General features: G+C 44.7%; 1 protein-coding gene across 5 annotated transcripts in view; it reads left to right on the plus strand.

Annotated features, from left to right (window-relative positions):
- The window catches only part of LOC121547635 (brefeldin A-inhibited guanine nucleotide-exchange protein 3), a 51,780-nt gene that overhangs the window by 21,594 nt on the left and 13,010 nt on the right, over positions 1-17,176 (plus strand). For all 5 annotated transcript variants that reach the window (XM_041858991.2, XM_041858993.2, XM_041858995.2 and 2 more), the window contains exons 16-19: positions 349-564; positions 1,586-1,696; positions 1,966-2,116; positions 2,328-2,615. In XM_041858991.2, the coding sequence (XP_041714925.1) occupies positions 349-564; positions 1,586-1,696; positions 1,966-2,116; positions 2,328-2,615 (766 nt within the window). The remainder of the gene's footprint in view (positions 1-348; positions 565-1,585; positions 1,697-1,965; positions 2,117-2,327; positions 2,616-17,176) is intronic.

Here is a 17,176-nt window from a genome sequence, read left to right on the forward strand (position 1 = left end):
ACTCATAAATGCCTAATGAGCTTAGTTCAACTGTCACCCCATCAAAACCCAAAAGATGTATTTTTTACTCCAATGTTTGTAAACAACGTAGATGTAAACAAACACTGTATAGCCTCAACACATGATTAAAACTATAATGTTTATATCATGGATGGTCAGTCCTTGCATCCTAGCACTGTCTATGAATTTGAGAGTTGTTACATTCCTCAGCTTTTTACCAAAACAGAGGCAGCTTTAAGGGTCTGACTCAACCCCCATTGATCCTGTTTCATACATATGGGTCTTGGTCAATGCACAGATAAGTGTCTGGCTCACTCACTCACTCAACCTTCATTGATATTATTTCAGGCATAGTGTTTGCCCGCTACATCCTGATTGGCTGCTGGAAGAACCTGATGGACACCCTGTCCACCCCCCTGACGGGGCGCATGGCAGGCAGCTCCAAGGGCCTGGCCTTCATGCTGGGGTCTGAGGGGTTAAAGGAGCAGAGCCAGAGGGAGAGAGACACCATCTGCCTTAGCCTGGATGGACTACGCAAGGCAGCCGGACTCAGTTGTGCTCTAGGTAACAGGACCCAACATCATGGTGACCGTGGATAAGGCCTGCCTGACTATAATCCTTAAACAGGAAGGGTTTAGTCAGTGGTGTAAAGTACTTAAATAAAAATACTTTAAAGTACTACTTAAGTAGTTTTTTTGGGGTATCTGTACTTTACTTTACTTTACTATTTATATTTTTGACAACTTTTACTTTTACTTCACTACATTCCTAAAGAGAATAATGTACTTTTTACACCATACATTTTCCCTGACACCCAAAAGTACTCGTTACATTTTGAATGCTTAGCAGGACAGGAAAATTGTCAAATTCACACACTTATCAAGAGAACATCCCTGGTCATCCCTACTGCCTCTGATCTGGTGGACTCACTAAATACAAATGCTGTATTGGGTGTTGGAGTGTGCCCTGGGCTATCTGTAAATTTAAAAAAACAAGAAAATTGTGCTGTCTGGTTTGCTTAATATATGGAATTTGAAATGATTCATACTTTTACTTTTGATACGTAAGTATATTTAAAACCAAATACTTTTAGACTTTTACTGAAGTAGTATTTTACTGGGTGACTTTCACTTTTACTTGAGTCATTTTCTATTAAGTTATCTTTTACTTATACTCAAGTATGACAATTGTGCACTTTTTCCACCACTGGGTTTTGTAAACCCATTAGCTAGTGTGTTTAGACAAGAGGCAGGCTGGGTCAAAGGCTCAAAATATTTGAAAGAAAACAAAAGCGATTTGATCCCAGGTCCTGTTTAGATGTGTGTCCATAAAGTACAAAAACATCACGTTTTGAGAGAATTAAACACAAGCAAAGGTTTTGCCTAGATTTTGATCAATACCTGAATACTTTATAGGTATATTTGTGTAGCTATTGAAATGTCCCTGAAAATAGATATGAATTAGGACCATATGATGATAAAGTATTGGCCTGGCATTCTGTGACAGGTGCCGTAGGCCCTCACAGCCCAGCTTGTCTTTGATTACCATCAGCTCTAATGAATATGAATATTCATGGTTTCTCTAGGTGTGGCTGCCAATTGTGCCTCGGCTCTGGCCCAGATGGCAGCAGCCTCGTGTGTGCAGGAGGAGAAGGAGGAGAGGGAGGTGGGCGAGTCTGGAGATGCCATCACACAAGGTACTTGCAGCCCCCCACATAACATACTGTACACAGGGATTCAATTGACTTTTTCAAACAAAGACACCTACTGTAATATAAAACTACTGTATACACCAAAGATGACCTTTGATTTGTCATTACTGTGCAAGATGCATACAGGATAAAGAATCCCTCCATTTCAGAAAAGATCCCATTGTTATATGGCCACATTTAGTTTTTGATGCGGTGCTAGCTGGAGTGCTGGGATCTGTTCTGATCCTGTGTCTGTTGGGTGTGTGTGTTCCCAGTCAAGCAGCGTGTGGAGCAGAAGCTGGAGCAGATGGGGCGTCCTCAGGGGGTTCGGCTGCACACGGCCCACGTGCTCTGCATGGAGGCCATCCTCAACGTGGGCCTGGAGATGGGCAGCCACAACCAGGACTGCTGGCCCCACGTCTTCAGGTAATACAGCCAAGCTGTGGCAGGGCAGGCGATGCAGAGATTGAAGTCGAAACCCTCTCCACAAGACATGCATTCATGACAGCATATGACATTGGATTATTGGTACAGTTTCAGCCACAGGTTACTAACACTCATCTACAGTATAATGTGAACTGTCATCTGTAACGACACACTGAACAATACAGTGGCGTACCTGTCTCTGTCTACCCAGGGTGAGCGAATATGTCAGCTCTCTGGAGCACAGCCACTTCAGCGACGGCAGCTCCCAGGCCACCATGACCATCACCCAGGCCCAGCAGGCCGTAGACCTGGGGCTGGATTTGTGTGGCGAGCCCAGTCCGGACAGAGAGCTGGCCCTGAGCAGCCAGCCGGTCATCCAGCCCCAGTCCATCCAGGAGCTGCTGAGGGAGGGCAGGCGGGGGAAAGGCCTGGACCGTAGCCTGATGACGGGGACCAGCGCGTCCAAGGCTGTCTGCACCCTATCTACACAGGCAGACAGGTACCGCATTATAGGCTACAGGACTGTGTCTGAATCACATACTACATTTCATATTATCCTTTCTCTCTCTTTTTCATTGACTTTCATGCCAGAATAGAAATATGAAACAAACAATATAGTTGTTTTTGACTGACTAGGCTGAAATATAAAAGTTGTAATTTAAGTTAGTAAAAAAAAACAGCATTTAAGTGGCCACCTGGTGGCAGTGTGGATCAAGCACAGCTCAAGTACATGAAAGTATTTCACAGTGTATTTTTATTTAATTTTTAGAGGGTAGATCAGCTTTAATATTTCACTTCCAATCGCCCATATGTTTTTTTTCTCGCAAATATATACAGTTGAAGTCGGACGTTTACATACACTTACAGTGAGGGAAAAAAGTATTTGATCCCCTGCTGATTTTGTACGTTTGCCCACTGACAAAGACATGATCAGTCTATAATTTTAATGGTAGGTTTATTTGAACAGTGAGAGACGGAATAAAAACAAAAAAATCCAGAAAAACGCATGTCAAAAATGTTATAAATTGATTTGCATTTTAATGAGGGAAATAAGTATTTGACCCCCTCTCAATCAGAAAGATTTCTGGCTCCCAGGTGTATTTTATACAGGTAACGAGCTGAGATTAGGAGCACACTCTTAAAGGGAGTGCTCCTAATCTCAGCTTGTTACCTGTATAAAAGACACCTGTCCACAGAAGCAATTAATCAATCAGATTCCAAACTCTCCACCATGGCCAAGACCAAAGAGCTCTCCAAGGATGTCAGGGACAAGATTGTAGAACTACACAAGGCTGGAATGGGCTACAAGACCATCGCCAAGCAGCTTGGTGAGAAGGTGACAACAGTTGGTTTGATTATTCGCAAATGGAAGAAACACAAAATAACTGTCAATCTCCCTCGGCCTGGGGCTCCATGCAAGATCTCACCTCGTGGAGTTGCAATGATCATGAGAACGGTGAGGAATCAGCCCAGAACTACACAGGAGGATCTTGTCAATGATATCAAGGCAGCTGGGACCATAGTCACCAAGAAAACAATTGGTAACACACTACGCCGTGAAGGACTGAAATCCTGCAGCGCCCGCCAGGTCCCCCTGCTCAAGAAAGCACATTAAGGTCCTGGAGTGGCCTAGCCAGTCTCCAGACCTTAATCCCATAGAAAATCTGTGGAGGGAGCTGAAGGTTCGAGTTGCCAAACGTCATACTCGAAACCTTAATGACTTGGAGAAGATCTGCAAAGAGGAGTGGGACGAAATCCCTCCTGAGATGTGTGTAAACCTGGTGGCCAACTACAAGAAACGTCTGACCTCTGTGATTGCCAACAAGGGTTTTGCCACCAAGTACTAAGTCATGTTTTGCAGAGGGGTCAAATACTTATTTCCCTCATTAAAATGCAAATCAATTTCTAACATTTTTGACATGCGTTTTTCTGGATTTTTTGTTGTTATTGTGTCTCTCACTGTTCAAATAAATCTACCATTAAAATTATAGACTGATCATGTCTTTGTCAGTGGGCAAACGTACAAAATCAGCAGGGGATCAAATACTTTTTTCCCTCACTGTACATATATACATACATATTCTCATTGTTTCTACAGATCGTAAATTGAAAATAAAATGTTTTGCTAAAAGTATTATTATATTATTGATCGATTGACTATGACTTTTCAGATCACCCAGTGGTGCTATCTGCAGGGTTAGCTCCAGGTAAATATTGCAATCCTTTAGCCATTCCTGGACCTGTGTCCAAAAACAAGCTACAAATGGACAGTACCAAAACAAATGATCTAATGATTCTGTCTCTTCGCAGCAAAATCTGCAGAGCTGGGAAGATTGTATCCCCCATATAAATAACATTATATTGGTAGCAAGAATTTTATATAATTATTTAAATTGAAAAACTCTTAAGTTTTGAATCCGGCGTCGTTTTGTGTATCAATTCATAAACACTATGCCATGGAATCGATACGTCACAAATCTCTTCCCAACTATTTTGCTATCTATATGGGACGGCTGTCAATCCTTTGGTCCTTAAATGAAACTGGTATACTTTTTTATTTATCACAATTTTCTTTAACCAATTATATTCTTTAATGCAAGGCCGACAGACAAGTACCTTACTTTTTCCCCCTTCCACTTTCCTTTTCCATTTTTGCGGTAATGCTGCAATTACACTGCTCAAAAAAAATAAAGGGAACACTTAAACAACACATCCTAGATCTGAATGAATGAAATAATCTTATTAAATACTTTTTTCTTTACATAGTTGAATGTGCTGACAACAAAATCACACAAAAATTATCAATGGAAATCCAATTTATCAACCCATGGAGGTCTGGATTTGGAGTCACCCTCAAAATTAAAGTGGAAAACCACACTACAGGCTGATCCAACTTTGATGTAATGTCCTTAAAACAAGTCAAAATGAGGCTCAGTAGTGTGTGTGGCCTCCACGTGCCTGTATGACCTCCCTACAATGCCTGGGCATGCTCCTGATGATGAGGTGGCGGATGGTCTCCTGAGGGATCTCCTCCCAGACCTGGACTAAAGCATCCGCCAACTCCTGAACAGTCTGTGGTGCAACGTGGCGTTGGTGGATGGAGCGAGACATGTCCCAGATGTGCTCAATTGGATTCAGGTCTGGGGAACGGGCGGGCCAGTCCATAGCATCAATGCCTTCCTCTTGCAGGAACTGCTGACACACTCCAGCCACATGAGGTCTAGCATTGTCTTGCATTAGGAGGAACCCAGGGCCAACCACACCAGCATATGGTCTCACAAGGGGTCTGAGGATCTCATCTCGGTACCTAATGGCAGTCAGGCTACCTCTGGCGAGCACATGGAGGGCTGTGCGGCCCCCCAAAGAAATGCCACCCCACACCATGACTGACCCACCGCCAAACCGGTCATGCTGGAGGATGTTGCAGGCAGCAGAACGTTCTCCACGGCGTCTCCAGACTCTGTCACGTCTGTCACATGTGCTCAGTGTGAACCTGCTTTCATCTGTGAAGAGCACAGGGCGCCAGTGGCGAATTTGCCAATCTTGGTGTTCTCTGGCAAATGCCAAACGTCCTGCACGGTGTTGGGCTGTAAGCATACCACCCTCATGGAGTCTGTTTCTGACCGTTTGAGCAGGCACATGCACATTTGTGGCCTGCTGGAGGTCATTTTGCAGGGCTCTGGCAGTTCTCCTCCTGCTCCTCCTTGCACAAAGGCGGAGGTAGCGGTCCTGCTGCTGGGTTGTTGCCCTCCTACGGCCTCCTCCACGTCTCCTGATGTACTGGTCTGTCTCCTGGTAGCGCCTCCATGCTGTGGACACTACGCTGACAGACACAGCAAACCTTCTTGCCACAGCTCGCATTGATGTGCCATCCTGGATGAGCTGCACTACCTGAGCCACTTGTGTGGGTTGTAGACTCCGTCTCATGCTACCACTAGAGTGAAAGCACCGCCAGCATTCAAAAGTGACCAAAACATCAGCCAGGAAGCATAGGAACTGAGAAGTGGTCTGTGGTCACCACCTGCAGAACCACTTCTTTATTGGGGGTGTCTTGCTAATTGCCTATAATTTCCACCTGTTGTCTATTCCATTTGCACAACATTATGTGAAATTTATTGTCAATCAGTGTTGCTTCCTAAGTGGACAGTTTGATTTCACAGAAGTGTGATTGACTTGGAGTTACATTGTGTTGTTTAAGTGTTCCCTTTATTTTTTTGAGCAGTGTATTTGGTTGTAATTTTGGGTAGAGCAGACATTTCCATATGTTTTTGTTAGCTGCATAACTCCACCAGTCCTACCGATAATATCATTTACGAAGATTATACCTTTTTAAAACATTTTCTCCAAAAAAAAGGTTTTTTATTAATTAGTATATTTGAGTTTAACCACAATATTTGTTGCATTATTTGTTCTGTCGTTTCTGCAGGATTAAATTGTTTTAGAAATAGTGATATTTGGGAGATTATTTCCTTTTCAAATAATAAAGGGAAAAAGGCCATTCTTGAACATTGGGTGAGACAATCTTACTAATTTGCTAGAGAACCAGTTCGGATTTAAGTTTAACTTTTGCATGACTGAAGCTTTTAATGATAGGTCTAATGCTTTAATATTTAATAATTTCTGTCCTCCGAATTCATATTCATTATATAAATAGGCCCATTTGATTTTGTCTGGCTTGCCGTTTTTTAATTTTAAAAAACTGTTCACTAGGCGTAGGCAAGACCATAAGCAAATAGGTCAACTGGGATAATACTAAAGAGTTAATCAGGGTGATTTTTCCACAAATTGACAGGTATTTACCTTTCCATGGTAGCAAGATCTTATCTATTTTTGCTAACTTTCTATTAAAATGTATTGGAGTGAGATCATTTATTTCATTTGAGATATGTATTCCGAGTATATCCACATCACCATCAGACCATTTTATTGGTAAACTACATGGTAATGTAAAATGTTTATTGTTTAGTGATCCAATACGTAATATAGTACATTTATCATAATTTTGTTGTAATCCAGAGAGGTTAGAAAATGTATCTAGATCCTCTATGAGGCTGTGGAGGGATTCAAGTTGTGGATTTAAAAGAACATGAATCATCAGCGTACAATGACACCTTTTGTTTTTAAGCCCTGGATTTCTAATCCCTTGATATTATTGTTGGATCTGATTTTAATAGCTAACATCTCGATGGCAATAATAAATAGATATGCCGATAGTGGACAACCTTGTTTCACTCCTCTTGACAGTTTAAAACTTTCTGAGAAATGATTTACTATTTTACATCTAGGGTTACTATTAGGGCTGTCAAAAATAGCGCGTTAACGACGTTAATTAGTTGTTTGCTGTTAATTACGTCAATTTTTTTAACGCATTTCACGCATGCGCAGTGTGACAAATTATTCAGGTCAGGAAAGTGGTTGGGAGCTAGAGGCGAGATGGAGCAAGGTGAGCCTATTGACGGATACAAATATAAAAAGAATGATGATGGTACTGTTATGTTGATAGAGGGGACGTTATGTGAAAAGACAAGGGAGAAACTGCTTTTGGAATCGGATAATTTACAACTAGATGGAGCTATTAAAATAGCACTCCAGGTTGAAGCGGCGTTGGAATGCTCTTCTATGCTAACAGACAGCTCTGCAGCATACACTCGGCCCCCAGCCATTCTCACACAGCAGCTTCAGCCCGAGCAGGCGCACTACAACGATCACGCGCTGCGCACGCCCTCCCGCGTCGATAGCTGCATGGACACAGACACCGACATGCCCGTGCAGCAGGCACACAGACAAACAAACAGAACTAGCTGTGGCAACTGTGGGGCTAGCTCTCACAATTCAAGGGCTTCAAACTGCCCAGCCCGTGGGAAAATATGCAAGAACTGTTCAAAATACAATCACTTTGCGAAAGTGTGTCGTTCTGCCCCTGCTACTAGCTCCACCCAGAACAGGCCCTTCGTTTCATCTCACTCTCAACATGAACACACGGAAATCCGAACCGTCTCCACCAACCATGTGTCATTCAGGACATGCACTGTGCAGCTGGGTGAGGTGGGTTTGCCTTTGCTGCTGGATACTGGCGCTGCGGTGTCGTTGCTCAACCTTGCCACTTACTACAAGTTTTTCAGTCACCTACCACTCCAACAGCCCTCCACTGCCCTGTGTGGGTACGGTAGATCTAAGATAGACATTGTAGGCACCCTCCAGGTCCCAGTACACTACGGCACCAAACATCTGCCATCATTCACATTTCATGTTGCAAAGCGGGGTGCCAACCTCCTGGGCCTCGACCTCTTCACAGGCTTGGGATTCACACTGAGAGATGACAGTGGGTCAGCTATCTACCAGGTTACCTGCACATGGCAACAGAACTGGCCGACTCTGTTTGATGGACTGGGCTGCCTCACAGCCTTTACTCACAGGCCCCTAGTGAATCCGGAAGTGACCCCAGTCATGCAGCCCCTGCGGCGCATTCCCTTTGCACTGCGTGATGATGTCACAAAAGATCTCCAGTCACAGTTGGATGCAGGCATCATTGAGCCAGTCAACGCTGCCCCCTGGATTTCAAACTTGGTCATTGCAACCAAAAAGTCCGGTGGAATCCGGACCTGTGTGGATCTCCGTGCTGTGAACAAGGCCGTTGTCCCGGATAAGTACCCCTTGCCTACAGCTGAGGAGCTGACCGCACAATTCCATGGCTCCACGATCTTCACGAAGCTTGACCTTCGTCAGGGTTATCTTCAGGTACCCCTCCATGCAGCTAGCAGAGACCTCACGGCCTTTGTCACACACGCTGGCGTGTTCAGATATACACGCATGCCTTTTGGACTTAGCTCCGCCCCCAGCTGCTTCCAGAAGGTGATGAGCACCATCCTCGCTGGAATACCTGGGGTGGCGGTCTATCTGGATGACATCGTGGTCCACGGCCCTGACCTCCACATCCATGATTATCGACTCCACAGAGTATTCAGTGCTCTACTGCGGAACAACCTGACCCTGAACGGTGGAAAGTGCACCTTTGCAGCTCCAGCCGTCGAGTTTGTGGGCTTCCGCCTGTCGGCCAAAGGCATTGCCCCACTCATGTCGAACATTGAAGCCGTCCACCGGATCCCGGAACCGACCTCAGCCTCTCAGGTGGCCTCATTCTTGGGCATGACAGCTTACTACCTCCGGTTTCTGCCCCCACTACTCTCAGACCACAGCGCCCCTTCGCCAGCTCCTCAAGAAGGATGAGCCATGGGCCTGGACGGCAGCCTGCTCAGACGCGGTCCGCTCACTGAAGAGCCAGCTCACCACAGCCCCAGTCTTGGCTCACTTTGACCCCGTCTGCCACACCATTGTCACATGTGACGCCTCAGCTGGAGCACTAGGAGCTGTCCTCTCACAGCTGCAGAATGGCATTGAGAGGCCCGTCGCCTTCGCCTCAAGGGCCCTGAGCCCCACAGAACAACGGTACTCTGTGGGCGAACGAGAAGCACTGGCCTGTGTCTGGGCGTGCGAAAGGTGGCACCTCTACCTATATGGCCGTCTGTTCACACTCCGAACCGACCACCAGTCCCTCACAACGCTACTGTCAGCATCAGGAACTGGCCACAAGCCACTTCGGCTGCACAGATGGGCCGACCGCCTCAGACAGTATGACTATCAGCTGAAGTTCACTCCGGGGAGGGATAACGTGGTGGCAGACCTCCTCTCACGCTCCTTTGACGCTCCTACTCCAACCGTCTTGCCAGACGACAACGAAACAGAGCTTGTACAAATGCTCTACGCTCCTCTTCAGTCAGTCGTCTCACTGGAGGAGCTGAAGCAAGCATCGGAACAGGATCCCACACTGTCTACCCTGCGCACCTACATACGCACTGGATGGCCAGCACATGTGCCGGAAGAGCTGGCGACTTTCGCCAGAGTGAAGCACGAACTTTCTTGCTGGGAAGAAGTCTGTGTCTCTCGAGGGTTTTGCACTGTGGTCCCGAGTGGCCTGCGTGCGCGTGTTCTATCCATGGCGCACGAGGGTCACTTGGGCATAGTCAAGGTCAAACAGCGATGTCGAGACCTTGTGTGGTGGCCAGGCATCGACCACGACATTGAAGCCCTGGTCAGGGATTGTGCTGCATGCCTCCTCAGTGGGAAAACAGGACAGTCCGCCCCCCCCCCCCCTGCAGCCTCTCGCATGGCCGTCCCACCCCTGGGAGCACATCCAACTGGACATCTGTGGCGAGATCCATGGACACGCAGTCCCTCACCATCAGCGCTTCCTGGTGGTGGTGTATGACCTCCACTCTAAGTGGCCAGAAGTGGTTCCTGTCGGAACTGTCACAGCACAGGCCATCGTGGACATCCTAGACAGCCTGTTCACAAGGTGGGGCCTACCCCTCACCCTTACCACGGACAATGGGCCCCAGCTAACCTCTGCCGAGTTCTCCTCATATCTCAGCAACAAGGGAATCAAACACATCCGCACGGCCTACTACAACCCACAAGCTAACGGAGGGGTGGGCAGCTTCAACCAAACGCTGAAGAACGGCATCAGAGCGCACCTGGTCCAGGGGTGCACGTTCCAAACTGCTTTGAATCAAACGCTAATGCACTACAGAGCAAGCAAACACACAACAACACAGGTCTCCCCGGCATCCCTCATGCTAGGTCGTGAGATGGAACTGCCACTGGACAGACTCAGAACACAGAGAGTAGCAGAACCGGCGACTAGGCGCACCCAAGAACAGCAGGCAGTGACCAGGCACCAAAGAGCAATGAAACAGCGTTTTGACAAGGCACACAGGGTGAAGAAGTCGATCATTCAAGTGTCAGACTGGGTCCGAGCCCGACGGCCTCAGCGGTGCAACAAAATGGCCTCATTCTGGTCGGACCCCTTGCAGGTCAGTCGACAACTGGGGCCCGCCACATTCATGATGAGCAATGGATCACGCTGGCACGCCAGCCGCCTCAGAAAAGTCCCTGCCCCTCAAGGAACACGAAGGCACACAAAACAGACATGCAGGCCAGAGACGCCACCGGATGGACCTCCTCCACCACTACCACCTGAGCCCCAGCCTCTGTGGGTTCCCCAAGGGCCAGAGCCACAAGCGGTGACGGTGGAAGAAAGGCCTATGCGGGCACGAACTCGCCCTGCTTATCTGGGGGACTACTTAACCTCTTTTCATTCTTAGGCTCCGTTAGGTGTCTTAGTCAACCTCCAGGTTAATGGACTGAACTGGCTGGTTTGGAGAGTCCATCCGTTTAAGGGGTTAATGTTTATTTCTTACAGGTATCACTCTAGGTTCTTGCCCTATGGACATTTTATATATGGTACCAGTCCCTGGTTTTGGAAAGGGGGGGGAAATGTTATGTATGGTACGACGTGCTGTACGTCGTACTGTACGTTGTTATGGTTTACGACAGTGTGCTGCGTTACGGATGAATGGGTTGTCAGAATGCGTGGCACATGTCATTAAACGACAGAGTGATGTTCAATGTGAAACTGTGCAGATGTCCGTTCTTTTACAACTAGGCTAGATATAACAGGTACAGTTAACAAGTACAAGGTTATTTGCAAGATTTGTAAGAAGGAGTTTCAATTTCACCGGAGCTGTTCAAGCTTGAAGTACCATGTCAACGCCAAACATGCGTTTGCTGGGCCGTCAGATTCAGCAAGTGGTTTGCGCCAGACCACGCTGAATGTTTGCAGGCAATTAACAAAATCAACCTCAGATAATTTGACCAACACAATAGCAAAATGGATTGCAAAGGATTGTAGACCCATTAGCATTGTAGAAGACTCAGGTTTCCTTGATGTTTTGCAAGTGGCGTCTCAAGACTCATTCTATAAGCCACCGTCAAGAGCCACAGTTATGAAGAAAATCCACGAGCTCTATGAAAACGAAAAGAAAAAAGGAAAGAGGTCTTGGCTCAAGTAAATCATATCGCCCTGACAGGAGACCATTGGACATCAGTGAGTAACAACAATTACCTCGGAGTAACTGCACATTTAATCAGTGACACGTGGGAACTGAAGTCTTTTGCGCTGACTATATTAAAAACTGAGGAGCGTCATTTTGCGGAGGCTTGTAAAGAACAGTTCCTGTCTGTTGCACGTGAGTGGGACATCGTATGCATTTCAGAAAAAAAATGGTTAGGATTCAGGTGTAATTGCAAATAGTGATTAATCATGATTAATCCACTGAAAATTCTGATTAATTTGATTAAAAATTTTAATCATTTGACAGCCCTAGTTACTATACATGATTTTAACCCAATTTATAAGAGATTGTCCAAAATTGAAATGCTCCAGGCATTTATATATAAACCCCAGTCGTACTTTATCAAATGCCTTTTCGAAGTCTGCTATGAATAGTAGGCCTGGTTTCCCAGGTTTTTCATAGTGTTCTATTGTTTCCAGTACTTGCCTTATATTATCTCCAATATATTGGCCATGTAAAAAACCTGTCTGATTAGAATGAATAATGTCCGACAATACCTTTTTTAATTCTTTGCGCTTGACATTTTGCTAGAATTTTTGCATCACAACACTGAAGTGTAAGGGGCCTCCAATTTTTTTAATGGACTGGATCTTTATATTTTCCACTTGTATCCTGTTTCAGTAATAATGAAATCAGACCTTCTTCTTGAGTGTCTGATAATCTAACATTTACATAGGAGTGGTTAAAACATGCTAATAACGGTCCTCTGAGTATATCAAAAAAGGTTTGGTATACCTCGACTGGTATGCCATCCAACCCTGGAGTTTTCCCGGACTTAAAGTCTTTAATTGCATCCAGAAGTTCCTCCTCTGTAATTTCACCTTCACATGAGTCTTTCTGTATGGCTGTTAATTTTACATTATCAATAGAAAAACATCTCTACAATTTGCTTCAGTTAGAGGAGATGGAGGCGATTGAAACGAAAACATACGCTTAAAGTATTTATTTCCTCCTTCAAAATATCATTTGGTGAATCATGGGTGACTCCGTCATTTGTAACCAGTTTCAATACATTATTTGTGGTAGCATTCCTATGTTGAAGATTAAAAAATAATTTGGTGCATTTTTCCCCATATTCCATCCAGTTTGCTTTATTTTTAAAATATATTACACTTGATCTTTCTTGAATAAGTTTCTTCATTTCTTTTTGTTTTTCCTCTAATTTATTCTGAGCCTCTATGTTACAGTTTTTATTGCTATATATCTGTTCTGTTAGACCTTCTATTTCCTTTGTTAGTGTGGACTCTTTTGACCTAAATTGCTTTTGTTTTCGAGATGAGTACTGAATTGCATGGCCTCTATAGGCACATTTAAAGGTGTCCCATACAATAGGGGGATTTGCTGTATCTATGTTATGTCGGAAAAAATCAGTTATAAATTCCTCTGTCCTAGTTAAAAACAAGTTATCATCCAATAGGCTTTGATTAAATGTCCAATATCCTTGCCCACGTGGAAATTCAGTAAGAGTAATGTGTATGCCAATTAAATGATGGTCCGACCGCATTCTTTCCCCTATCAACACTTTTTAAACTTTTGGTGCCAACGAAAATGACATAAGAAAGAAGTCAAGACGACTAGCTTGATTGAGTCTCCGCCATGTATATCTCACTAGATCAGGATATTTAAGCCTCCATATATCTACTAGTTCTAATGTATCCATGACATTCACGATTTCCTTAAGAGCATGAGGGTGATTGTTTGTAGTGTGATTTCCTTTACGGTCCATTGAGCTATTTAAAACGGTATTATAATCTCCCACCATAATAATAGAGTCTTGAATTGCTTGCAGAGTTGATCATTTATTATATAAATTGTCAAATAAGTGTGGATCATCATTATTTGGTCTGTAAAGGTTAATGAGCCATATCTGTTTATGGTCCAATAACATATTTAAAATAATCTGTCTACCTTGCGTATCTGTTTGGACAATTTGCACATTCAGATCGAAATTACTGTTAATTAATATCATCACCCCTTTTGAGTTTCTTTGCCCATGGGAGAAGTATATTTCGCCCCCCCCAGTCCTTTTTCCACGCAACTTCATCTAGAATTGTTGAATGAGTTTCCTGTAAACAATAGATATTATATTCCTTCTCTTGGAGCCATGTAAATATTGTTCTTCTTTTGTTATTATCTGCTAAGCCATTACAATTATAACTGGCTATACTTATTTCACCACATACCATAATGGGATACAAGTTTCAAATCTATTTATCATCATACACTGCTCAAAAAAATAAAGGGAACACTTAAACAACACAATGTAACTCCAAGTCAATCACACTTCTGTGAAATCAAACTGTCCACTTAGGAAGCAACACTGATTGACAATAAATTTCACATGCTGTTGTGCAAATGGAATAGACAACAGGTGGAAATTATAGGCAATTAGCAAGACACCCCCAATAAAGAAGTGGTTCTGCAGGTGGTGACCACAGATCACTTCTCAGTTCCTATGCTTCCTGGCTGATGTTTTGGGCACTTTTGAATGCTGGCGGTGCTTTCACTCTAGTGGTAGCATGAGACGGAGTCTACAACCCACACAAGTGGCTCAGGTAGTGCAGCTCATCCAGGATGGCACATCAATGCGAGCTGTGGCAAGAAGTTTTGCTGTGTCTGTCAGCATAGTTCCAGAGCATGGAGGCGCTACCAGGAGACAGGCCAGTACATCAGGAGACGTGGAGGAGGCCGTAGGAGGGCAACAACCCAGCAGCAGGACCGCTACCTCCGCCTTTGTGCAAGGAGGAGCAGGAGGAGCACTGCCAGAGCCCTGCAAAATGACCTCCAGCAGGCCACAAATGTGCATTACAGCCCAACACCGTGCAGGACGTTTGGCATTTTCCAGAGAACACCAAGATTGGCAAATTCGCCACTGGCGCCCTGTGCTCTTCACAGATGAAAGCAGGTTCACACTGAGCACATGTGACAGACGTGACAGAGTCTGGAGACGCAGTGGAGAACGTTCTGCTGCCTGCAACATCTTCCAGCATGACCGGTTTGGCGGTGGGTCAGTCATGGTGTGGGGTGGCATTTCTTTGGGGGGCCGCACAGCCCTCCATGTGCTTGCCAGAGGTAGCCTGACTGCCATTAGGTACCGAGATGAGATCCTCAGACCCCTTGTGAGACCATATGCTGGTGCGGTTGGCCCTGGGTTCCTCCTAATGCAAGACAATGCTAGACCTCATGTGGCTGGAGTGTGTCAGCAGTTCCTGCAAGAGGAAGGCATTGATGCTATGGACTGGCCCGCCCGTTCCCCAGACCTGAATCCAATTGAGCACATATGGGACATCATGTCTTGCTCCATCCACCAACGCCACGTTGCACCACAGACTGTCCAGGAGTTGGCGGATGCTTTAGTCCAGGTCTGGGAGGAGATCCCTCAGGAGACCATCCGCCACCTCATCAGGAGCATGCCTAGGCGTTGTAGGGAGGTCTTACAGGCACGTGGAGGCCACACACACTACTGAGCCTCATTTTGACTTGTTTTAAGAACATTACATCAAAGTTGGATCAGCCTGTAGTGTGGTTTTCCACTTTAATTTTGAGGCTGACTCCAAATCCAGACCTCCATGGGTTGATAAATTTGATTTCCATTGATAATTTTTGTGTGATTTTGTTGTCAGCACATTCAACTATGTAAAGAAAAAAGTATTTAATAAGATTATTTCATTCATTCAGATCTAGGATGTGTTGTTTAAGTGTTCCCTTTATTTTTTTGAGCAGTGTATATGTTTGTAAATTTACCAATAAAAAATACCATAGCGATTGACTGTCCATATAGCTGTACCATGATATTTGCATTGCTACTAAGTAACCCTCCAATTGTTCTCCATTAATTCCCCCGCTAAAGCCCCTCCCCATCCCAAGTTGAGCCGTCATCCCAGTGTTCAGCATTTCACTGTGTATTTGAACCAGGCCAGTATGTGATTTGGTACTCTTGATTGTACAAATTAAGAGTCACATGTTCATGCAGCACTTTCTCTTCTGGACCTAGGCCTATTCCACATGGATAAACTATAGCCAGATTAAGAAATCATCATGAAGCAACACACAGATTGTACAATATTCTGAGGAAATATATACTGTATATTATAGGCTACAGTAGGCGACTAAATAAACTTTCCAGTGGCACACTGACTCACCTAATGATGAAGATGAAGCCGTAGGCTACTCACCGGTGATGGCTGATGCACTCGTCTGGGCAATAGCCTATCTCCCGACAACCTACTTTGAAAAACAGAGCTGCTGTTCATGAAACATTGGGAGTTGTTGAGAAACATTTTTTTTCTATTGGTTCTACAGACAGATTAGTCTTCTCTTTTCTGCAGTAGGCATTTGCTTTCCAAACGATATGTTTTTCCCGCTATTGTATTTTGAAATTTGCAAAAGGCAAACTGACAGCCGCAACCAACCATATAAATATAATCCATAGATGGCAGTTCCCATTCAAGTCAGGACTGGCAGCCATTGCTAGTGTACCCATGAGTTGAACAGTGAAATTGCCAAGGTAAGAGGTTCCAAAACCCTTTTATGGATTATGTCTATGGCCACAACGCAACAAGCTGTTCTATATTTGGCACCGCATGCAGCACAAATTGCGACCTTCCCAACTTTAGGCATACCGGTAACTTCCAAAGTAAAGGAAACACAAGTAAATGAGGGATACAAAGTATAAAGTATGTTATGTGTTGGGTGCATTTTCCTGCCATGGTTTAGGTCCTCTTGAAGAGTCTATGCTAAGGCGCATTGAAGCTGTTCTGGCAGGTCGTGGTGGCCCAACACCCTTTTAAGACATTTTATGTGTTTCCTTTATTTTGGAAGTTACCTGTATGTGCCTGTGATAAAGTTAATCCCCAGTTATTTTTTTAGAAACGATTGGTCCTCTGTGGCTAAATTATGCTCTCTGGTGTATTTTGAACATTCAGAGTGGGCTTCTGTGGTTGGATTAAAAAAAAATAGAAACTAAATTGTTTCTCTCTTTTTTGGCCTCTTGGGCCCCCTGCATTTTGGCCTCTTGGGCTTGAGCCCCTGCATTAATCCAGCCCTGCCTGCAGTGTTTACATAACTACATAAGCCCTGGGCCGCTTTT

Source organism: Coregonus clupeaformis, chromosome 31 (genome assembly GCF_020615455.1).
Source record: "Coregonus clupeaformis isolate EN_2021a chromosome 31, ASM2061545v1, whole genome shotgun sequence".
Lineage (NCBI taxonomy): Eukaryota > Metazoa > Chordata > Actinopteri > Salmoniformes > Salmonidae > Coregonus > Coregonus clupeaformis.